Below are 26,554 nucleotides of genomic sequence, written 5' to 3'. Positions count from 1 at the left end.
AAAATTGTTAATAGATAAAATATTATCATACAAACTGTGTTTAATAAAGCAATCAATGTTTGTAATAAAAAGGGTATACAAATTGGGTATCTAATGTAAAAAAAAGTTGTTAAATGATTATGGATTTTCTTATATATTCGAAAATGCAAATACGGTTAGTACCAAATCGTTTTTATGTGAATTAAAATGTAGAATTATAGATACATTTAAACAAGAATGGCTTGGCAATATGAATACTAGTTCAGTTTTAGATATGTATAGGGTACTCAACACATCTCTTGATTACGAAACGTACTTAGATTTACTGAAAAAAGCGAACTTCACTATATTACTGACAAAAATTGTCCGTACAGACATAGGCCAATGTAGTAACTTCCATAGTTTGTTATGCCAGTGTAGTGACTTGCCTAGTGTGTATGCCAATTAAATGACTTACATAGTGTGTGTACCACTGTAGTGATTTGCACAGTTTGTATGCCAATTTAGTAACTTCCATTCATGTTATGCCAGTGTAGTGACTTGCCTAGTGTGTATGCCAATTTTATGACTTACATAGAGTGTGTGCCACTGTAGTGACTTGCATAGTTTGTATGCCAATGTAGTAACTCCCATATTTTTTCTGCCAGTGTAGTGACTTGCCTAGTGTGTATCACAGTGACACTGTATAGCAATTTCACGACTTGCATAGTATTATGCCAATGTAGTAACTTCCAAAGATTTATGCCAGTGTAGTGACTTGCCTAGTGTGTATCACTGCACGCCAATTTCATGACTTAAATAGTGTGTGTGCCACTGTAGTGACTTGCAAAGTTTTATGCCAATGTAGTAACTTCCAAAGTTGTTTTGCCAGTGTAGTGACTTGCCTAGTGTGTATGCCAATTTCATGACTTACATAGTGTGTGTATTACATACGCAGGCGACAGTTTTAATAATGTTCGCAATAAAATTACGAGCGCACGCGTTAGTTACTATGTGAGACCGATATAGCAAGAGCTGTGAAGTAATCTGCTTGCTATGAGTTCTTTTAAACTTACAGCAGTGACGAATACCATTGGGGCCGCCTTGCGCAGACGCCGTACCTTTTCCACATAGGTTGCACTATCTGAGGGCAATATGATTTAAAATCACGTACTATTTCACAACTTCATCATTTTCATAAAGATACAGATTTTTTATTTAAGACTCAAAGGAATTATATAGCGTATGTAAAGTTATATTATTGTCAAAAAACATCAAATCAATCATAGTGTTGACAACACTAAGATGACCTGGTAGAGTAAAACTATTTTCTAGCTAAAGATGTCTCAAATTTTAGTTACACGTATTAAAGGCTCGGATTCAGACTCTAAATGTTTGTGATAGTGACGCAGGACCCAAGAAAAGCTTATTTTTATTTTTTGGCAACCGATTACAGAGGACAGTGTGACCCATCACTGAGGACAATGTGACCTGTCACTAATGACAGCGTATGACAGGTCGACATGTCTACATGTATTTAAAAATGTCTTAAGTTAAAACATATAAATATACATATGCATTTGCAATATTGATAAGCAAGCTTTTAACAGACGCTTAATATATCCATATGTATGTTGGTTTAGTGGCTGCTTTCTGACATCTTATTGGCGTGTCACGTAATTACACATTGTTCCTTGATAATACACAGTAACAACCAAAGTTCATTTCTGTTTTCATCGAGATTTATTTTTGTTAAATAATTTCTAACACAACGCTTCTAATGTTCATGAAGTACAATTTTACAGCGCGGCGGCCTATTGGCCGCCACGTCAAGAAAGCGTGACTACTCTACTCGATTGTCAAAACTAGCTCTCATCCGTTAAAATTACTCCGCTTTTATACCAATTTCGTTACGTACTCGCCTAATTCGTGACCCACGCCTGTCATCAAGTAATGGGCGTCAAACGTGTGCATACCGGACTTTTACGCCTCTGTACTCGCGGGTCTCCATTCAATTTGACATCTACAATTTGTATTCACACCTGGAAAACGCATCGGAATGTCGCTTCTTCCTGCTTAATGTACCTACTAATTGTTTATATGCATTTTGCGAGTCACGATTCTTATATTTTTCTGTTCGTTACATATTACTGAAATATATCTATTATCCTTTCATAAAATAAACTCATAATAATAAAATACATTGCATATACATTTTACTGAAATATACCCATTATAACCCGTTACATTACAGGCGTATAAGCAAGTTTGAAGGACGCTAACACAACACGCCAATGGCTCCGACCCTAAGAGTTTTCTAGCGCGTCTATACAGCGCCTGCAGAGATAACGATGCCAAAGATGTGTTTCTACGGCGTTCCATGCGCACTCTCTTCAGTGCCACTTGCAGACGTCATACTCAATGTATTTGAAAGGCGACCCTATTTGTTATAAGGTCAAAGTAATCGCGGCGACATGGCGTTCTATGCCTTGTCACTGCGCCTAACGTTGCCGGCGACTGCATAACGAGCACCCTTGCGTTCTGTGTATATCTTGGGGGTCGTGAGTGCGCCATGCAAAGACCGATATGCTAAAACTGGGATTTAATGGTTCAGCGACATTAAGAGAGCTAGTTCATTAGTGACAGTAAATACGCGAGTACGCGCTAGTAATAACGTGCACACATTTAAGTTATTATGTGCGTTACACTATTATAACGTGCGCTCTTGATATTATTACATACGCAGGCGATAGTGTTGATCATGTTCGCAATAAAATGACGAGCGCACGCTACAGTTACTATGTGAGAATGATATAGCTAATACGTGCGCATGCGATAGCTATTAGATGCACACGCGATAGCTGATCAATGAGAATAGGTGTCTGTTTATTCGTTAATTTTTACTTAAGCTTTTGAAGTATTTATAACATGATTGCTTATCACAAACTTTTTTAAGGATACGATTTTATAAACGAAATATTTAACATAATAATTGTAAATAATTGTTAATGTGACACTTCGAGTGCACAATACATCATTTGCAGTAGTACATCGTTTTGAATAAAATATATATATAGAAAAAACTCGATTATCGTTAATGACACTATTTACGTATAGTTTTTATTTACACGGTTATTATAATAATAAAATTCAAGTTCGACATCAGACGTCCATCGCAAAACGGACCTTATGATTATTTTTTCCTTACGATACCTATTTTATTTTTTTAAACGTTTCTATATTTGAAGTACCCGTTAATTATATTTAAGATATGCAGTCAATTAAATGTAAATGATATATTTGGAAATATCTGGCATTTAGCGAGTGACCTTCATTTATAAACTTAACAGGCTGCATCGTCGAATGAGCAACCAACTGTACAAGCTATATATGTACATTAATATACAATATGAACTTAATCCGTAATAACTCATAACAATTAGTTACTGTATTTATTCTGGATTTTCGGTTACATGTAAATTATTCGATTGTGTATATTAATCAGTAGAATACAATCATTGTAAAATTAGTCAAATAGTATCAATCTGTAATTCAATTCTATAAGCAATTGTATAGATATAATGTATAAGTGTAAAAAAGACCGAATAGCCAAAACATCAATAAATATTCAACTTAAGCTGTTTTTATTAAATATTAATTTATATACTGTTGAATTACTTGAATTCAAATGAACACAAATTTTGCGCAATACATATGAACTTTTGAAAACTATACTTATGACAAGAGATTTTAATTTTAAAAAAAACATTAGACATTGTTCATCTAAGAAATCTGATTCATTTTTAACAGTAACTTTATTCTAATCAAAATGAGTAGAAAAATACACTGTATTTGCTAAATAACTTACTTGGTAAAAAAAGAAACTAAACTGAACAGACGTTAAACATTAGCTAATCAAAGAAGTCACTGATTAGAATCGGGACATATTTTTTGCGAAAACATTTAGACATGAAGCTTCATATTGAGTTTTTTTAATGAGGCCAGCAGTAGTTGAACAAAATATTCAATTCACATTATTTCATAGTTGAGCAGGTAATTTATCATTATATACTTATAAAAGCAATCAACAAAGCCTCATCCTTAAAAAGAAGCAATTTAGTGCAGCATATAGTAAAGCGACCAGTGTGCCATGACACTGGCATAAGGCAACAACAAATTTTGTTTTTGTTTTGATTTTTCAGTCATAATACGTTTTTGTTTCAATATTTTGTCACTGTCCATGAGATGAATTGTAAGTCTTCAACTTGACGTATAAGCTCTGCACACTGATGTATTCCAGAAAGTAGGCTTTAATGAGGTTGCCTTTAGTGCTGCTAAAGATGGGAAACTGATCATGTGAGTAAGTGGTTCCCATCTCCAGGGCGTCTGTCCTTTTCATGAGCCTGGCAGTGACTTTGGCTCTACCAATTGAGCCGACTGAAGGGTGAGTATCTGTTCCAGCAAGGTCAACTCCCTGCACTTTCCAAGAGCACTGCACATGAAAACTGACACAAATACTTCATGAAAATCAATTTTTTTTTCAGTATTTGCCTTATATTAAGACACTGAAGATATGAAAATCTGATTCTGTAGTAGAAACAAAGATGCACACTTGTTTAAAACAAACCCGTTTCTTTTTAAAGTAAAAAAGGGTAATAATTATAATTAATTGCCAGGACAGAGTGATGGGCCGTTTTCGTAGCGTGAAGCAAATGATGGTGTCCTTATACTAATGATAAATCACATCAAGTAAAAATACATATAAATATTGCGTATGTGTGTGAAAGAGAAAATCATTAAAAACTTCATATCTATTTCAATATGAATATTACATATCATACACTATGACAACACATATTCTTCTTTGTATAATGTATATGCACATTATGTGAGTTGCTGCTAATAAGGGATCCCCACCAGGATTTGAACCTGGATTTCCTTTCCATATGGAAAGGTGTGTTTGCTTACACTATAAGGATTTTTTCCAGTAACAGCAATATTGCCTACAATAATTTCTGTCAACTTTATTAACTATTTCCATTAGTCTTGATACATATATGTGTAAATACATGTTTTGAAGCTCTTTTAAACAAAATTCATTCTTCATCTGCTTTTAAGGCAGATGTCACTTTTTTATGACATGTACCATAAGGGCTCCCCTTTAGAGCTGCTCTGGAGCAGGATCACGTGTGGGTCAGAGGTTTCCATCTCCAGGGCAACTGACCTTTTAACACTACACATTTTTGTTATAGAAACAATTAAATGACTTTTTTATGTTAATTGATTATTGTTCAAGATTGAAAATCACAACAGATAACCTAGCAGCGTGTTGCAAATTTGTCGTATTTATTTACATGTGTTGGTACAGTTGCATCTGTCTGAGACATCAATTGAACCAATGTTTTTACCAACTTTCATGATGAATGGCCAAAAATTGTGACTTTGAGTGTTAACAAGGTTTCTCTATAGCCAAATAAGGAAAACTGCCCCGCCCACTGGCGGCCATGTTTTTCAACGGATCGGAACCACTTTTGAACTCAACCAAGATATCATTTTGACAAACATTTTGACAAAGTTACATGTAGATCGGGCATGAAATGTGGCCTCTAGAGTGTTTACAAGCAAATGTTAACGGACGGACGGACATACGACGGACAAAGACCGGTCACAAAAGCTCACCTGAGCAATCAGGTGAGCTAAAAAGCCCTGATTCAGCTATCTATGATGTATGTTGTTTTATCACCATGATCCATAAAAATTATTTATACCTCAAAGTCCTCACTTCTTTGAGTATTGCAGACTGCCTGAGCTGGGTAATGGAGTCAAGTGGCTTTTCCCAAGCTCAAACATCAGTGTATAAAGCAAACTTGTTCTGAAGATTTAAACAATCATTATTAAAACACATAAAAAATACAAATTAATACTCATGAACTTAATGAAGAGCTTGAAAACTGTATAGATGTACAATCAATTAATTATGCTGTAATAGCTTGCATAGTGAGTATTATGTAGTGACTTGTATAGTGTGTACTGGCTTGTTGCATAGTGAGTACTGTGAAGTGACTTGTATAGTGTGTGCTGGCTTGTTGCATAGTGAGTACTGTGAAGTGACTTGTATAGTGTGTACTGGCTTGTTGCATAGTGAGTACTGTGAAGTGACTTGTATAGTGTATGCTGGCTTGCTGCATAGTGAGTACTGTAAAGTGACTTGTATAGTGTGTGCTGGCTTGTTGCATAGTGAGTACTGTGAAGTGACTTGTATAGTGTGTGCTGGCTTGCTGCATAGTGAGTACTGTGAAGTGACTTGTATTGTGTGTGCTGGCTTGTTGCATAGTGAGTACTGTGAAGTGACTTGTATAGTGAGTACTGTGAAGTGACTTGTATAGTGTGTGCTGGCTTGTTGCATAGTGAGTACTGTGAAGTGACTTGTATAGTGAGTACTGTGAAGTGACTTGTATAGTGTGTGCTGGCTTGTTGCAAAGTGAGTACTGTGAAGTGACTTGCATAGTGAGTACTGTGACGTGACTTGTATAGTGTGTGCTGGCTTGCTGCATAGTGAGTACTGTGTAGTGACTTGCATAGTGTATACTGGCTTGCATAGTGTGTACTGTGTAGTGACTTGTATACTGGCTTGTTGCATAGTGAGTACTGTGTACTGGCTTGCATAGTGTGTACTAGCTTGCATAGTGTGTACTGTGTAGTGACTTGCATAGTATGTACTGACTTGCATAGTGTATTGGCTTGTTGCATAGTGAGTACTGTGAAGTGACTTGTATAGTGTGTACTAGCTTGCATAGTGTGTACTGTGTAGTGACTTGCATAGTATGTACTGGCTTACATAGTGTGTACTGGGTAGTGACTTGTATTGTGTGTACTGGCTTGTTGCATAGTGAGTACTGTGAAGTGACTTACATAGTGTATACTAGCTTGCATAGTGTGTACTGTGTAGTGACTTGCATGTAGAATGTGTGTACAAACACTCAAGCCACTAAAGGCTGTATTGTCATAAGTTATCACTTTGGGAGCCACCATAACATTTTAGCATTGATTAATATAACAATGTAATTTCATGAAGAAAGCAAGTTAAAAGATCCCCCAAAAAGACAGAAAATGAAACCAGTAGATAAGAATTACTAGTATCAAATACTACAGCTACAGAGCATTTTAGGTCAATAAAGTATAACACTTAATTTTAAAACTAAGTTAATATATAAAACAACAATCTAGTATTTCAGGAAGTTTTATGCCAATGATTTGATTTTTTTAAAGTGATTATCAAATTGGAATTGAGTACTAACCTTATAACTGCATTTCTTGTATAAACAAAATGATGAGCGGGGAACACTACCTTAGAGTGGGAAGAGTTTTATATCAGATACAGTGGCATAAATAAAATTAACTAAATAAAGTTAATCACATATTTCAATTTAAAATTGAATACAAGTTCAGAACAATTATTGCCTTCAAATGCACAATAAGCTTGTTTTAAAGCAACGATAAGTTTTCATCTGAACATACACGTTAAATTGACAGTTGGTTTAAAGTACATAACCCTAATACACGATGGAAAAAATCGACATCAGTACTTGTTTATTTATTGCGTATGGAAGCATTTTCTTCTTCATTTAATGCTTTCATGTCTGCTTTCAAGTTTTATTGTCATGTTATTTTGCAAATAACTGATAGGAAAGATCAAATGTACATACTTTATTTAATAACCAGATATGTTTAGTTTACAATGCGACTAGCACTGTCTTTTAAATAATGCCAACAGGTTTTATCGCTATGAATTAGAACGGGAAGAACTATTTCTTTTCCTGTCCATGGAAAATATTATTATCCGAAAATGTAGAGGGGTCTGAAAACTTACTATACTGTAAGTTCCTTGTATGTAACTTTCATACTCACTGTTATTTTGGAAATAACTAATTCTATTAAAATATCTAAGAAAATTACAAATCACATATGTTACTTTCATAATGAGTATTATATTGGAAATATAAAATTCTATTGAAATATCTAAGTTAATTACAAATAACATGTTACTTTCATACTACCTTTTTTATTGGAAATAATTATTTATTGGAAATAACAAATTCTATTGAAATATCTTAGTAAATTACCAATCACATTATCCACTTCCTGAACAATGTTGCAAAGAGCTTAAAATCTAGTTTCAAGCTCTTTATTGTTAGTTATCTTTATTGAGACAGCTTTCCATTTTCTTGCACTCATATTTGCTGTGCTCTTATTTGTTGCAACATAGTAAAAATGGTTTGAGGATTGATACAGACAGGATTTTGTAAATTATTACAGATCAAACTGCTTAACCTAATTGGTTATTTTTGATATCAATTAAAAAAATATAAGAGTTTTAGGAGAATAGAATTGATTGCTTGCTCAAAAATACAGTTCTGTAGCTATGCAACATGTGTCATACTACACAATTCCCTGATATTTAATCTACAGGTTTTAAATACATACCTTTCTGTTGTTAAATTCAATTAGGCAATGGACTGGTCTCATGACTGGCTTGGATACTATAACCTCACAGCTTTTAGAACTGCAGTTTAAAAATAACAATACTGTTTGGATTTCAAAACTAAAAAGCAACATTTCATTTATAGATTTACTGTTTTATAGTATGCCCTGACAAGCTGTGTTGGAAGGCATAGGCTATTTTGTAATTTATATTTATAATCCCAGTTATGTTTTTGTACATGTACTATTTAGTTTAGCACAAATTACACATAAGGCATATTTTTATTTTCCTTTAAAACAAGATGCTGCGTTCACTGCCCACACATGCTTATTGCTTGTGCTGGATGACCAATTTCTTATATTTTAAGTGCAAACTATGTCAAGGTCAAAGTGAGGTTGGTTGATATGGGTCATTAGGCTATTCTTTGACTAAAATAAATTGGATATCATTAGCATTTCTCCAGACGCAATAATAGTTGAACAACTTTTCAACTCAGCAATTTTTTTTTCTACAACAGTCAGTTTAAAGTAACCCTAATAAAAAAACATTATCAAAGTAAGCAAAATTCAAGTAAAGATTTACACATTTTAGGAATTATTGCAAAACATAAAGAAATGGAAATCAAATATCGATACATAATTAAATTGCTTTAATTGGGTATTGATTGCCCAGCACACAAAATATCATGTCAAATTTCAGTCAAGTTCAGTATTCTATACATTGTATTTCATCTTTAAATAAGCAACAATGTTTTATAATATTTTAAGCCAAATATGTTATATTATACATTGAAAATATTCTTATGTGCTTTATTATTTGCCAATTTCAATTTTGATAATGATTTTGATTTTTATGCTATTGTATGCACTATGGGATAATGCAAATTGGTGTTTTTTTATCGGGACCAGTATATTCAGTAGCAGACAAGTAGGCTTTGAAGGTAGCCAGTCCTGTGGACAATCCCCTCCCAACAGTAAAGGTCAATCCCTGCGCTAGACCATCCTATGGACAGATTTACTGATGGCCAAGACAATCATTACATGTATATGTGTCCTACATCAAGATGTCAGGGGCATAAAAAACTCTGTATAAATAAAACTGTAACTTTTAATGACTTAACTTTGTTTGCTGCCTATCAATATATGAAACAGCCGCAAATATGACACAACAACTTAAACTTTTCTTCTCACAAAATGTCAAGAAGACTTTGATCACATTATAACTTCAATGTATTGTTGTTAGTTCAGTTTTAGATAATCAATATTTTACCTATGAAGTTTTGCTTAAGTGGCATCTCTATAAAACCTTCAACAGGGTATATCTATTGCTGTAATTCAAAACTATAAGATGATACCTGATATGACTGCCAAAATAAATGAAATAATGTTATGTACACATACTTTCCTATGAAACAGTATCAATTTACCAATGGAAAACTGTTGCTATCTTCTCCAGTTCTTGTCTATTATCTTAATTTTTTCAGTTATCGAGAATTATTTACGTTTGTGTGTGACAGTATTGCTGGTAGCCAATCTTGCGATGTATTTAGTGTACAGAGACAGAATGACCAGTTTCAAAATTTAACGATTTATACCAGTATACTGCCAAGTGCTAAAGACAACACAGGCCTTGTGCAAACAACACTGTCACTAATAGACTGTTTTCACGCTTCACTTTTTGGCGTAAGAATTGAGAAAAACTATGCATATTTGGCATTGGGGAAGGGTCCGACTATTTGACCCATGAAGGCAGTAGAAACAGGCCTCAGGCAATTCATCAGGCAGTTAGAGGAAGGCCAAATTTCGGGCCAGACGGATCATCTAGTAGTGGGGGTGTAAAAGGGGCCATTTAGAGGAAACATTTCTTTATTAATAAGTACATTTTTCCCAAATGGATATGGTCCTGCACCATAATTATACACAACTTCTTCTCTGCACTAGAGATGATGCTGGCACAGTCACCTGTAGCGTCTGACCACTGGCAGAATGGCACGGAGGGAAACGAAATGCAAGCTTGGTAGACCCTCCTCTTCAAAGCACTGCACTTTGCAATTGGGGTTGGTGGAGTCATTTACAAGCCTTCCAAAACTGCCAAGTTCTGTAGCTCCATCAAACCTAATTGAAAGAGAAATAAGCAATAAAACTGATAAAGATTTGTTAAAGTAAATCAATATATATATTGAACCATATAGTATGTAAAATATATATATATATATTTAATATTTATATGCAAGTCACTACAGTGGCACATACACTATATAAGTCATTAAATTGGAAAACAAACTATGCATGTCACTACCAGTCTCAGCCAAACATGGCCAGTTTGACGGACATGCACTGTAAAATTGTGTAAGGTCTAGCCTGTTGGTCAAATTTACAGGACCGATTGTTCGTAAAAAAAGAGAACGAATTCGTTGGTTTATATAGGTTTGTTTACTCTGAAAGTTTTCTGAATTGCAAAAATAGCGATAGCGTCTTTATACACATGCTTTTCCGTGCCAATGCTCTTTCTGCTGATGGAATTTTCAGAGGGCACCTGATTGGTCCATTTTTGTGCATCTTACAAATATTGGTCAGGACGGTCCAAATCCATGGCAGCCTAGTCGCTTAACAAAATAATCATAAATCTGATTATTAAATGATACAGGTATCAATATGTGTGGTTGTAATAGCACTAGTAATTTATAATAATGATCATTGTTATTCGAACCGTTATTATCTTGGCTGTCAATGTCTATGCGTGCAAAAAAGCTGGTTGTCATTTATCGAAGCCGTCGTCTGTAAAGGCCGTATTGACCAGACTCCTATCTGACATGCGCTCTAAGCGTAGCTTAGGTAAACAAGTATCAGCTACTTTCGTTTTGGCAAATGTTCTTATATCAGAAACAACTTGATCCCAGCAATGAAAAGTTATTTAACTTTTATATTCTGTAGACGGTAGGTCCTGTAAAAAAACAGAAAGTCCTTTATTTTTTCCCATTTTACAGGACCTACTGTCCTCACCTGTAAAAATATGCCTAGTTTGGATTTGACTGCACTACACTGGCATAAAAAACTATGGAAGTTACTACATATACATTGGGATACAAACAATGCAAGTCACTTCAGTGGCACACAAAGTATGTAAGTCACACACTATGCGAGTCACTACACTGGCATACGAACAAAGTTAGTTACTTCATTGGCATACAAACTAAGCAAGCCACTACAGTGGCACACACACTATGTTAGTCATGAAATTGGCATTCACACTAGGCAAGTCACTACACTGGCATACAAACTTGTTACATGTACTTCATTGGTATACAAACTATGCAAGCCACTACAGTGGCACACACTCTATATAAGTCATGAAATTGGCATACACACTAGGCAAGTTACTACACTGGCATACAAACTAAACTAGTTACATGCACTTCATTGGCATACAAACTATGCAAGTCCCTACAGTGGCACATACTATATAATTAATGAAATTGGCACACACACTAGGCAAGTTACTATGCTGACATGAAACTATGAAAGAAAAATGGACATAAAAACTATGCAAGTCACTACAGTGGCACACACACTATGTCACGGGCTCGATCCCTACCGTTTGAGCGTTCTTTAGATCTTCACCAAAGACACCAAGTACTGGTTCTAGGCCCAGAAAACGGATTCGAGAGCATTTATATAAGCCTTAGGCTTTCGATGCAATTGAGCTAAAATAAATAGGTTAAAACTAAACACACACTATGTAACTCATAAAATTGACATTCACACAAGGCAAGTCACTACACTCGCATAAAAAGTATTGAAGTTACTTAATTGGCATACAAACTATGCAAGTTACTACAGTGGCGCACATACTATGTAATTCATGAAATTTGCATACACAATAGGCAAGTCACTACACTGGCATAAATGTATGGAAGTTACTCAATTGGCAAACAAACTATTCAAGTCACTACAGTGGCACACATACTATGTAAGTCATGAAATTGGCATACACACTAGGCAAATCACTACACTGGCATAAAGCTATGGAAGTTACTACAATGGCATAAATACTATGCAAGTCACTACAGTGGCAGACACACTATGTAAGTCATTAATTGGCATACACGCTAGGCAAGTCACTACACTGGCATAAAACTATGGAAGTTATAACATTGGCATAAAAACTACGCACGTCACTACAGTGGCATATACACTATGCACGTCATGTAATTGGCATGACATTAGGCAAGTCACTACACTGCCATAAAAACTTTAGAAGTTACTACATTGACATGCAAACTATGAAAGTCACTACAGTGGCACTCACACTATGCAAGTCATGAAATTGGCTTATATATATATTAACTATATATAAACCATTTAACTTTTTCATTTTTAAGTACTAAATCAAATCTTACAGTACGTAAGACAATAAGTGCAATTATTGAACAAATAAACTAAAACTTAACATTCTTTGTAAAGCTGTTGAACCTTTTTATTTCACGGTGTCTTTATATGACTTTAAATACATGTTGAAGAATCACAGCAACAACAGTTGGAGAGCAAAGTTAATGCTTTAATTAATTAAAGATTAGGGCCCAAGGGTTCCCTGATGCTTAAAGCGTCTGAAATGCCTGATATCCCACTTAAATTTCGTTTGTGAGCGTATAATAAACATATATATTTGTCATTACATTCAATTCTGAAGCAAAATCAGCAAATCAAAATTATCCATAGTAATAAAAGCTCATGTTTAAGTAACAATTACCATCACATTACAATATTTTTTGTAATATATAATGGATTATTACAGTATGGTATATGAATTAGTATATTTCTATGACAGAATAACATATCTTAATACACTACAGAAAAAGAATATTGCAATTACATATACATGTAAGAAGATATTGGAATATTGTTGCAGCCCTTATTTAAAGTTTCACACTCAGCAATTATTTTAACATGTTTGTCCATACAGGGTGTACAGAAAAACACAGTATTTCTGCTCAAGATTTATACATACCAACACTTTTCCCCCTTGAATCCGAATTCAAGTGTTATCCCCAATCAACTCCTTCCTTGTTAACGTCCCTTCATATTTCAGAAAATATCCCCCTTTTCAATGTGGGAATGTGTATGCATACATCTTCCTATAATTAAAGAACATGAAAACATATTATTGTTATATTAAAATGATGAAATCATCCCCAATCATATCCTTCCTTGTTAACGTCCCTTCATATTTCAGAAAAAATATCCACCTTTTCAATGTGGGAATGTGTATGCACACATTTTTCTATAATTAAAGAACATGAAAACATATTATTGTTATATTAAAATGATGAAATCATTGCTGCATATGTATATATGAGTACTACAATGCGCAAAAACACAATTTATATATATTTATTTATTTGTCAATTGAAGGATAAAATAATGTTTAATATTGATGTAATTATTTTAATATTATGAATTATTTGTACGTTCATTTGACTCTTCAACTTACCACCTACATTTGAGTATTACAAATACATACTGAAATACATCTTTATTTGAACTAACGAGTTTAATTCATTAAAATGATTCTAATATGCACATAGATTATAACTTTTTTTTTCAAAAAAATACTTTATTTCTGTTGCAAAACATTTGACAGAGCTTCCTAGTTGAAGACCAATGGACGGTGAACCTCAATCATTTAGGCTAATTATTACAAAAAATAACAATTCAATTATTCCAAAGACGATGTTGGTGTGTTGTGATATAGTTCCTAAATTCATTTATTGTGTTTAAGCAATGTTTTTCCTCACCATTTTCGGACTGGTGCCGGTACCGGTCAAATTGGGAAAATTTGTGTTGTTTTCATCAAAATTTGGAAGTTTATTAATTATGCTCAAATCTTAACAATGATTTCTGGTTTATTTTATATTTATCATTGGAGAATAATATATGGACAGCATAAAATACTTGCATTTGCCACCCAGTTAAATATGACATTCCTGTATTTGAATTCATACTTAGAATTGAGAAATCAAAAGTAAACGCTGCTATGTAGCAATGATAAGCACCTTTAATATCAGAATTGTATCTAATATATATTTTTAATAGACATTTAAAAACATCTAAAAAAATCAAGGATTGTGCATGTTATGTGACATGAATTGCATACATGTAATATACTGAATAATCAAGACGTGTTATATCAGCAAAATTATTCATCCTATGTTAGCGTTTCCGATCGCCAAAATCGCCAAGGGCGATTGAATCTTTCAGCTGGCGATTAAAGTTTAAAATGTGAATGAAAATGACGATTGCAAAAAACCCTGATATTTCTCCATAAGTATAAAATATTCCCTACTTTTACAGAGAACTCGGTACCAATTTCCACATGTAAGCCATAAAAGCTCCAGGTGGTAATAGATTGTCCACTGATAAGAGATAACCGGATGCCCGTATCGTATATTCAAGCCACATAACACAGTCATGTATGCTGACAGATGCATCACGGGAAATTTTCGGGTAACTTTCCAGTCGCCAAACTGTGATATTTAACGACCAATCGGTTACGAGAATGTTTATGGAGGCGGAGTTATATAGCGATTATTATTTTTGATTGACGTCGGTCACGGAGTAAGCGTTTATCGCAGGTTTATAAACAATGAATCACAGTTGAAGCATTAATACGTGATATAAAACCGGTAAATAAAGCAGTACATTAAAGGCGGTTTCGGGCATCATCATCACAGCTATTTACCGTACTGTAAACAATCATTAATTATGAGAAGTTAATTGCAATTGGTGAGCAGTGTAAAATTACTTACGGCGAGTAAGTTGTGAAAAACAAAACCCGTTAATAATTTGATGCGGTAACAAAATATATCCAGTGCATGTATATTTTATCATGTCTTTTTGTAGAACTGATTTACACCGTTTTTCTACAGCCACGTGATAATAACTATTCACTATGCATTAATACCGGTATGCCATGTAAAACCCGTGTTATAAGAAAGAGCGCGAAATTATTGCTGTCGTCTGCAATGCCAAGTTCTACGCATGCAAAGCATGCTTTTTAAATAGACGATGTGTAACTAAATATAGCCTAGCCGCTCAGTACATGCAGTATTTAAGACTTACAAATTTACCGGTACGTTTGAATACATTATATATTGCAACTATGGAAAAATATGTCAATTCAAGAATACATTGCAGTAAATGTATTTTTCAAGAATCAAGAAGCACCAGACTACGACAAAAATTATTGGGAGAAGGGGGGGGGGGGGGTGGTTGGGGAATAGGAGTTACGCAAGATCCACCCAATCAAAGACCGGGGCATATCTGAAAGTTCTTACATTGAATACCGTTTATGCCAGTGCATGAAAAAAAAAATGAAAAAAAAAATAAAAAATTATTTGATTTCAGGTAACAAATAATTTATTTAAATGTGACTTCATTGATAATTTAATACAGTCATCGTTGATACCTATAGATTCATGATAATGATTATGTCGTTCATTGAGCAAATAAGGTTATAATGTGGGTCGTCATCGAAGTACTGAAATTTGGCTACTTTTTTTTCCTTAGCGCCAACCTAGTTCATCCAAGTGATGTCTGCAACAAATTAAATTAAAATCGAATTTGTAGTTCAACCAAACTATGCTAGATAATAATCTCGATTTGGAATACCAGCTTTTGCACTTCACATACATGTGTCTTGCAAAAGTTCTGTAGCACAGACCTTACAAAAGGAATTACCAGATTTGAGAATAATTTAACTTTGAACTGCAGAGAACACAGGAATTCAAACTTGGTCTGCTTGCTCAATTTATCAGAAAGTAAAATATTTGAAATATCACAATCTACAGCTTGATCAAAACATCAGGTTTCTTTCTGCAAAATAATAATACTATTAAATTACTATAACTGCATACATTTAAATCATTTAACCCAGTTGAAATTGTTGGCCAGCGGTACATTTAAATTAAAATCTTGTCTTTTTTTGCAAATTTAACTCACAATGAAATCAACAACCTTCTGAATTATGCGACATCATTGTTGCTGGTAATTTGCGAAAATGTGTTGCGTTTTAATTAAGGTTCCCCTTATCAAGTACAGGAGTATTCAGACAATGGGAACCAATTGTTATATATCGTCATCAACACTTACTGCGGTTATTTCCCCTGTTGGTTAACAAGCACTGATTTTAGTTTTTCTCTATTTTCGCAGTAAAACAAAAGGTCACAATATACTTTTTCAATGTACTTTTTAAGATTTCCTACACAAATTCAATGTGAAAGCAATAACATTAACAAAAAATAAAGTCAAACTTTTGCGCATAGACATCCCCATAACCATACCTTTTCGTAAAGAGCATTCCAAGCCGCAATGATTTAAACAATAAAAAGGGGGGTCATACGTTATGCAAGAAAGATCTGGATGAAAATCAGCGTTGACTGTTTTATGGCCATCTATTTACCGGCTTCGTACCGGTTGAGAAGGGTTTCCCGCCATCTGTCAAAGTCTCATGCAGTCTCCAACCTTCAAGCAAAAGAGTGAATTTTTGTTAAACATTAATGTTTTCCCTACCACATGCACAAAGAAACATTCTAAAATAAAGCCATGGCAAGTGCCCCTACAGAGAATTGTGTCTTCTTATAAATGATGTTCATGTTTTTAGAGAGTATAGCATTGCACTCCAAAATATTTTAGTATATTGTAAACAAAAGAGTAAACATCGCTGATTTATTTCCTGCGAATTGGGGATTTTTTATTTGAATTGTGAATTTTCATTTTGAAATTGGGAACAATTGTTGCATTGGGAATGGTGCTGATTTATGGTACTAACTTTAGTACATGTATAGAGGAAAAATGCTGTTGAAGTATTAATTTTTGAAGTTTTTACTTATTTCTGATGAAAACATGACTAACTGCATATATTTTCCATATCGGTAACCAGCGCTTTTGACAAGTTACTGCGCACACGCGAAAAATACTGATTGTAAGCAATAACAATCAACTCGTCTATATAACAATCAACTCGTCTATATGATGAATTGGCACACAATTAAATGCGTCCCTTCATTGATGCACATACCTTTTTCTTCTTCCAATTTAAGAAACAGGTCAGTCCCACTTATCACCTAAAATTCTTGAAATTCTCTCTTTGAGGTCTCATTGCATACATGATGTCATCACATGGAAGATGTAGAAGAACCTGACGGAAAATTATTAAGTTACCTATTGCACAAAACATTTTGCCTTTTAAGTCTGCAACAAAAAATTGACTTGGCGGTTTTTATTCGCAATAATGTGTTCCGCACGCACGCACGAACGCACGCACGCTCGCACGCACGCACGCACACACACTCACGCACATGTATACATAAGTTTGGTTAGCGTAAACTATACAGTCCATTAATTTCAATAATTATGGGGAAATTGTACGTTCACTCGCAGAATGTTATTTGTGATGGGACTCGTCAACAAACAGCATGTTTGTAATTCAAATGAATTATATTCCGGAAGACTTTTAAATGCCTGTTTTCCAACTTATAACCGTTTTAAATTTTTTATTACGAACTACTTCAAATTGTCATTTCATTTACGAAAAGTTCTACGTTTTATAGTTATGATTCAATATTCAATCAGCATTATTGATATTTTAATTTGAAGCATAAGAAAGATAGTCAAATCTGCCAGGACAAGTGCTCGCAACAATTGCGAAACGGCCTACAGTCGGCAGTTTATGACGAAGTGATAATGGAAAAATTCATTGACCTGCCCAAGATCGAAGATCATCAGGGCCATATAATGGGAGACGTAAGTATTCACTTATTATACATGCCCAATATGCTACAACGTTTGGCGCGAAAAGTGCTGAAAAACTAGAACGGAACTCCAATTGTGGATACAGAAACTAAATACTTATTGCTTTTTAACGGTTGCTTCGAAACGCAAAAATGAAGTTTAGCTGATGCTTACCCGTTAAACCACATGACTGTTCATCTTGGTCATTTCCGTGAAAATGATCTCGTATTAAAATTACGGGACACGTTGGATCAGTGGTACGGCCTTCGGCTTGAGATACAAAGGTATTGGGTTTTAATCCTACTTGATCCATTGCGAATTTCTCTAGGCACAAGAAATAAATCTACGGGGTTCCATTAAATCAAGGTGTGAATTGGTATATGTGGGGGAAAGAAGTTAATGTGTTATTGCTGCAACTTGCGTCTTATGTTAAGTAATGGCCGACTTATGACTCGATGATTGGTGCAGGTGAATGCAAAATTCGACAAAAAATTATATAAATTGCATCCTTTATATAAAAAAACATTTCTTAACATTTGCAAACCGAATTCTGACGTTTCGCCCAATTTTAATGCGTATGCATAAAGATGCACAGAAGTTACGGTTCATCGTCTTCATATTTCAGGCTTCTAATCTTAAAGGTCCCATTGACGATAGGATAATAAATCATATCAAGCATCTCGTAAATGAAAACATAACCCACCCAAGGGAGAACCAGAGGAATGTGAAAATGTTGGTAAAGTCCATCTTTGGCAGTAGACTGCCCAGTGACCTTAATAGAAGGTTCTATCCCAGCAGGGAGGACATACGGAAAATAGTATACAGGAAGAGGAAGAGGTTAATGGACGGAAAACTGGACCAACAGCTATTAGCTGAGAAGGTAGAAGAATGGACGGGTGAGGACACCGGTAATCTAGTCTTCTTTCGTCCGCGGACGGAAGATGGGGACAAGGAAAGCAGCAGTTTCCTGCTGATTTTTCAAAGCGAATGGCAACGACGTCTGCTTGCCAAATAACGCAAAGACCTAGTATTTCTGGAGGCAACCACTAGATACGCTTTACCCTTATTGTTTCTCGGTGTGTACACTAACAGCGGGTACTACATCGTTGCAACAATGGTGGCCGAGAATGAAAATTCCGTATCCTTAGCCGAAGCCTTGTGCAGATTGAAGGTGGCCATCAGCGGTTTTAACCCATCTGCATTCATGATAGACGCTTCTTGGGTCGAACAGAATGCGATAAAAATGACTTTCCCAGGTATGGTAGGATAAATGTGAATTTTTTGTCTGATTTTTAATAACTGCATATTATCAAATATTGCTGATGTATTCATGTTCACTAATTATAACTTTACATGAGCTATCCCCCTTCTTTCTAAAAGGGCTTTTATTAAAATATTTACATGCCTCCACTTTCAAGAAAGGCTGGCATACTAGAACTAAACGTCCAGCGTTCCTTTTAAGCTCATCTATTAAAAAAAAAGTTATGAGCTATTGTCATCACCTTGGCGTCGGCTTCAGCGTCGGAGTCGGCGTTCGGTTAAGTTGTGTGTTAAGATCCACTTTTCTCAGAAAGTATCAATGCTATTTCATTCAAACTTGGTACACTTACTTACTATCGTGAGGGGACTGGGCAGGCAAAGTTAGATAACTCTATTATGCATTTTGACAGAATTATGTGCCCTTTTTATACTTAGAAAATTGAAAATTTGGTTAAGTTTTGTGTTTAGGTCCACTTTATTCCTAAAGTATCAAAGCTATTGCTTTTATACTTGCAACACTTACTAACTATCTCAGGGGACTGTACATGTAAAGTTATGTAACTCTGACTGGCATTTTGACAGAATTATGGGCCCTTTATATTTAGAAATCGAAAATTTGAATTAAATTTTGTGTTTTGGTCCACTTTATTCCTAAAGTATCATATTTATTGCTTTCATACTTGGAACACTCGCAAACTATCATAAGGGGACAGTACAGCCGAGCAAACTTTTTGTTCACATCATTTGGTATTTATATGGCATGATATCGTCCTGGTACTTTTATTACGAACCAACGTCTAACTCGTGGAATTAAACACTGGTCAACATGTGGGCCATTTCTGTAGACTTGCTAACATAAACTTAAATTACAACCTGCTTACGGCAAGATTACCTGAAAAATAATCTTATTTGTATTTTACAAACACGCTTACATTTATACCCCCACAGACTCTGTTTGTGGGGGGGGGGCGCTATAAAAGAATATGTTTGTCCCGTCCGTCCCTATCCCAGCACGTCCTGTCCGTACGTCCCGATCAGTTGTTCGTACGACCCAATTTTGTTTCCACGAATGACTTTTTAACCAATAAACAAACAACCTTCAAAGGTTATATGTAGATACACATCAATGAGTTTTGCGCGTCGACTCTCTTTCCGAACAGTAGGTCAAAGGTCAAATTTACTTTGTCAGTACTTCCTGATTTTTTGTCCGCACGTCCCGATTTTATTTTCATGAATAAGTTTTGAACCCATAAACATACAACCTTCAAAGTTCATATGTAGATATTCCTCAATGACTTTTAAACGACAACTATCTGTCGGGTCATTAGTTCAAAGGTCAATGTCAATGTGACCTCTTAATAGAAAACTTTAACATTGGCTTCAGAATGGAATTGCTTCGACCTACAACTATCAAACTTCATATGTAGATGCACCTTGGTGATCTTATAATGACTTGTCAGACCCTCTTTCGGGTCCCTAGGTGAAAGGTCAAAGTCAATGTGATATGTTAAAGCAATCTGTATTATTGGCTATATAATAAACGTGCTTCCATCTACAACCTTCAGAATTTATACGTTTATGCTCTGCTATTAGTCTTACATACCACATCATTTTTATGCCCCCAGCACATAGGTTCTGAAGGCATATTAAAATCGCACCGTCCGTCAGTCAGTCCGTCCGTCCGGATTAGTTTTCGCTCAATAAGTCAAGCAATTGTCATCCGATATTTACCAAACTTGGTCAGAAGTTGTATCTAGACATTATCTGGGTCAAGTTCGAATATGGGTCATGCCGGGTTAAAAACTAGGTCAAGGGGTCATTAAGTGCATTTCAATAACTTCTATGAAAGCGTTTATAGGGGGCATATGTCATCCTATGGCGACAGCACTTGTTCAGGTCACTATGTCAAAAGTCAAGGTCACTTGGACCTCTAATGGGAAACTTCAAGTTATTCCATTTAAAATCTTCAGTTTTCATATATGTATAAGCACCTCAATAAGTTCTACATATCAAACTACATTTTGGTCACTAGGTTAAAGCCACTGTGTTCTCGCATTAAACAAAAATTAACATTGACTCTTGATTACCGGTAAAGTGCTTCCACTAACAACCTTCATATTTAGATGCATATCAATGAATTTTGAGCACCACAAACTCTCAGATCTCAAGGTAAAGGTCACTGCGTCAGCTTCAAATTGGCTATATTATGAAAGTGTTTCAAACTACAAACATCAAACTTAATGTGTAGTTATAACTTAGTGAGTTCTATCAAGAATAGACAGTGTACATTTATTCCAATTGGAAATCACATTACTTTTATATATCAACTGTTAAATTAAGGTTTGTGGTGGGGGGAATAAATCACTCTTAGTGATAGCTCTAGTTTATTTTTACAGGTTATTGAGCCGAAAAAGAAAGTACTGTACTTTTATAACTCATTGGGAGAAACAGCCTTCCAAAAAAGACACATGTTACAAAACTGGAAGTAAGCTGAATAATGTACTGAAGTGAACAGCATCAACTGATAACATAAACTACGTTTTATCAAAACATTTTTTCCGTTTTTGTTCTCGCGTGAAAATTAAACAATTCTGTTTTTTATGTAAATGTTCAAACATATTGGTCGTTTAATTGCATGTTGTCATTCTTTCTTCAGAAACCTTCTCGGACGAACCGTGAGTGACAACACAAACTTGAGGCTGGAAGTTCCAGTTCATTCAAAACAGACTGATGGTTTCAACTGTGGCATTAACATAGTGATGGTATGACGATCAATCGCTGTAATCTATGTTTCTTTAAACTGTGATAAAAATGTGTTTATGTCAAACCTTATTTCAAATTGACGACATAATATCGATTTCAAGATAACAATGCTAACAGTTTAAACCTTAGGTGTTTTTCGTAGGAGCTTTTTTTGTAGAAAAATTTGTGAAATTGTAATTTATACTATACATCAACATTTCAGGAACATGTACACAATATAAACCACTGTCTGAAAATCATAACCGGCCTTTTGCTTAAATGCGTTACGATTATTCAAACACTTACTAATTTCAGTTCGCAGAAATCCATATTTTGGGGTTGCCATGTATCTTTTAAAAAAAGGACGTGCTCAACAATAGAAAAGAGATTGCAGCCACTCTTCTTTTATATGAAGGTATCGATACATTTGAATGTTACAAGTGAATTTTTAGTGGAAAGTTCAACACTTTAGAATATATTATGAATGCTTTTTTATCAAACAAATTCCACATAATTAGTATAAGGCAAGTGTAGGTATAAGTACAAGCCATCATGTATTTTCGGACCCTTTACAGTTTATTTTTTCATTTTTTTTAAAGCGCCTTATTTGCCTATCAGAAATGTATGTCATTATCGAATTTTCGGAATAATATGATAAATTGTTTGTATTATAATAGTTCACATGACCTACATTTACCGTGCATTATATTCAGTGAATGTTAAAGAGTGCTGTCCTGCATGTGGTTGGAAACCAGAAGGGGAGGAAAAGTCGGTAAGAATTTTAAACTCATTTTATTCTTAGATTTTAAAGTAGAATTTTTTTTCATCATTTTGCTCATTGATTTGCTCTCTCACCGTGTGAAAAATGAACAGATTCTATTGATCTATAATAGATTTTTGAGTTACGAATCTATCGCTGTATGTATTTAAAGAGGAAACTTGGCAATCCGGTATAACAATAGAAAATTGTAGAATAGTTTACCATTACACGCATTGAAATACATTCAGGCCAATATCTAGGTCAAGTTACAGCTTAAACAAATTCATATGTCCGAAAAAACTCAAATGGGTATCAATTACTTTATATGCCGATCAATGTCATATTTTATGACGAAAACACTGGCAAAGGAAAACTGTACATAAAGTGCCTAATTTGTTGATATGTTTGAAATAAAACCGTTCAATAAGTTTATGATGTCTTAATTAAGAAAAAAGAACGAATAAGGTGGTTATTCGAATACCATTAATTGATTTATTGTTGTCCATTTTACCGTAAATATAATTATTATGATATATTTTAGATGCGTTGTGGGATATGCGAGTGCTACTTCCACAAGAAGCCGCACTGTGTAGGGGAAGCTTTACACAGTGCAGGATCGGACACTTTCATTTGCAAACGATGCGAATATAATGTGGAATGATGCCTACGTTAAGGACTTGAAAATGTGCGGGATGTGTTAGTCTAAGATAGACGACATTGGATGTATTACGTTCTTTTCTTTGTCTACATGAGACACTTCTAGTCAAAACATCTAGTCGAGTTATTTGATATTGAAAAATCGTCATATTGTTACTTACTATGAATAGTTGCATGAGTTAATTTGGACGAGCAAATTGTTGTCTTTCAGAAGTTTTGAATGTCATACGGAATAAAATAAGGTTAACAACTCCCACCTTCGTTATATTTGTTTGGTCGATGCTAAGTATAAACAATTAAAATAGTCCATGTCGGCATTTCCATATTAGATGAAACGCAAATATATGAAGTGTTGTTTGCAGATGTATTATTTCTGACTATATAGGAAATAACGTAATTTTCAAAAATTAATATCAAACACTCGTTTTCACATACAATATTCAGTGTTTCCGTTTGAAACGATCACTCAATCCAAATTGCGTATTCGGTAGCGTTATACGTTATGCATTCATGTATGCCTCAAAGGGTCTCCCTGTTGGGTTAAGTTTGTAACTATATGTTTCTTGCTCAAACTCTGTTTAACTGGGCACTAAATAAAAACAATCTTGTATGTATTACTATGCATTTTGAAGCCAGTATAAAGGGCGATATAATTATTGAATGTTTTTACTTAACTTCATTTTTTTTATCTGGCATTACTCATGATCTGACAGACTATCGCAAACACATTCATATGGGTAGATTTCACATTTAATTTACAAATGTAGCATAGCCTCCTTGCAAGTTGGTGGATGGGGGAGTTATATAGGACTTTCTATGTCTAGTTATTCTGTCTGTGTATAACTTAACTTGAGTAGAATGTAACATATAAATATGATGGTTTTTCTTATATTTTAAATTGAGTCGCATTTATAAAATAACATGACTGGCTTAAAACCAGATATAAAAGACTGAGCATGGTAGCAGTATGCTCTTCTGTGGTTGCATGTGTTATTCCCCTCTATATATATATATTATTATAATTGGGTACACATACCATTGTGATAAATGACAAGAGAGAAGCTTAAGAAATACCAGAAGATTTTATTTTAGTTTTATTTTGCAAATAAGTGCATATATTTTAAGCACAGATTATTAATGCAAGCCATAAATGTCTAGTCAACTTTGCTTTTATATAGATGTTTTACCGGTATGTGTTTAACATATATGTGATGTGTTCTATATATTTGATGATGTTTCAGTGATAAAGATAAGCAAATAATTAGTTTTGATTCAATTGCTTTGAAAATCTTTAATTACATTACAAAAAACATATTTGATTGCTCTTGAAATAATGGTGTATTTAAACAGAAACTCAAGGCTGGTTTTACAAATAAGGAACATACAAATATATTTCTATTGTTAAAGTATAATTGCTTATACTTGTCAAATTGTTGCATAATGAGCGAATCAATCGATGAAAAAAGTTATGTTTTGATATTCTTATTTTATTGTTATATTGTATAGTTTGAGCATTATGACTGTATATTGTTTTGTTTCCAACAGATAGTTCGGAACAATGGGCTTAATCAACTTTTTTTAAATGCTTTATTTTACTTTCTGTGTTATATATAATTATATAGTGTTTGCCTTAATTCTTATTTAATTCCAAAAAGAAAGTCTTTAATAAGGCGTTAACAGGAGAGAGTATATAGATATTTTATTGTAAAAGTTTAAGCCTAATGACTGTCTATTGTTTATTTCGGATAGATAGTTTGGAACAAGGCCCTTATACTCTATATTTTGAATAGTTTCTATTACTTTTGGTGTTGTATATAATTGTGCAGTGTTTGCCTTAATACTTTCTTTTGTTCCAAAAAAGAAAGTATTTTGTAAGGCGTTTACAGAAGTACATATGTATGGCATTGTTATAATGTAAGCCTAATGACCGTCTATATTTTGTTTCGAATAAATAGTTTGGAACAAGGTGTTAATAAACTATATTTTGAATGGTTTATATTAATTTCTGTGTTGTAAATAGTTATATATTTTTTGCCTTAATACTTTTTTGTTTTAAATAGGAAGTCTATAAGACGCTAACAGTAGCATATAAATATGGTGTTTTTATGAAAAGCAAAAAAACACGTAGTACATTTTAGCTGTAAATGTTATGATTTAATGTGGCTTGTTTTATAAAAAAAAGCCTTAAGAAATATAAATTAATTTGCAAAATATCAGTTCTTCTTGCATCTTGCAAGATATTGTATCTGACAAGGTCTGGTTACTTTTCAATATAATCTCAGGTTATAATTTATTACAAAAACATAATGCATCACTTTACAGACAACACATCAGACCATTTGGAGTTTGTATTTACAGTATCGTAGAATAATTTATTTTCTGGTTTTTATTTATTAAATAAACAAATTTGTCTTTGCAGTTGATAGTTTACTTGAATGAGAGAAACTGTACATTATACTATCAAAACGAAAGTATTGTTAACGAATTTTGCCTTTGGACAACACTTGTTTTATGTTAATTGTTGTATCTTAATGTATGTACGATATTTACTCAACATTCTGTGTGTCTGTCCCAAAATTTTAACCTTGGTCATAACTTTTACAATATTGAAGATAGCAACATGAAATTTGGCATTTTGAGTGGTGAAATGTCTAGGTCATCCTTCAAAGTCAAATATATGGCTTCAAAGCGGCACAGTATGGGGCATTTTTGTATCACAAACACAGCTCTTGTTTTCTTTTTGAATGGATTTTGTTTATAATTTCAAAAATAATGTTTGGTACTTAACAAATAAGTTCATATATAACTCAGATAGATAATTATTGAAAAGCCGTACAAATCTAGTCAGTTTTACGTTTAAATAGATGTTTGATGTTGTGTAATATTTATGTGCTGTTTTGTTAAATA

At 34.0% G+C, this 26,554-nt stretch overlaps 2 protein-coding genes across 2 annotated transcripts in view; one reads left to right on the top strand and one right to left on the bottom strand.

Moving 5' to 3' along the window:
* Positions 1–5,199, bottom strand: part of LOC127855924 (plexin-A2-like) — a 33,064-nt gene extending 27,865 nt beyond the window's left edge. Inside the window, exons 1-2 of the mRNA XM_052391838.1 lie at positions 5,105–5,199; positions 4,244–4,361 (exon numbers count right to left, since the gene is read on the bottom strand). Coding sequence (XP_052247798.1) covers positions 4,244–4,361; positions 5,105–5,199 — 213 coding nt within the window. The remainder of the gene's footprint in view (positions 1–4,243; positions 4,362–5,104) is intronic.
* LOC127855142 (uncharacterized) overlaps positions 1–26,554 on the top strand; it is a 368,604-nt gene that overhangs the window by 256,096 nt on the left and 85,954 nt on the right. The window lies entirely within an intron of this gene.

This window comes from Dreissena polymorpha, chromosome 13, assembly GCF_020536995.1.
Source record: "Dreissena polymorpha isolate Duluth1 chromosome 13, UMN_Dpol_1.0, whole genome shotgun sequence".
Lineage (NCBI taxonomy): Eukaryota > Metazoa > Mollusca > Bivalvia > Myida > Dreissenidae > Dreissena > Dreissena polymorpha.
This window is presented reverse-complemented; position numbering and strand designations above follow the sequence as displayed.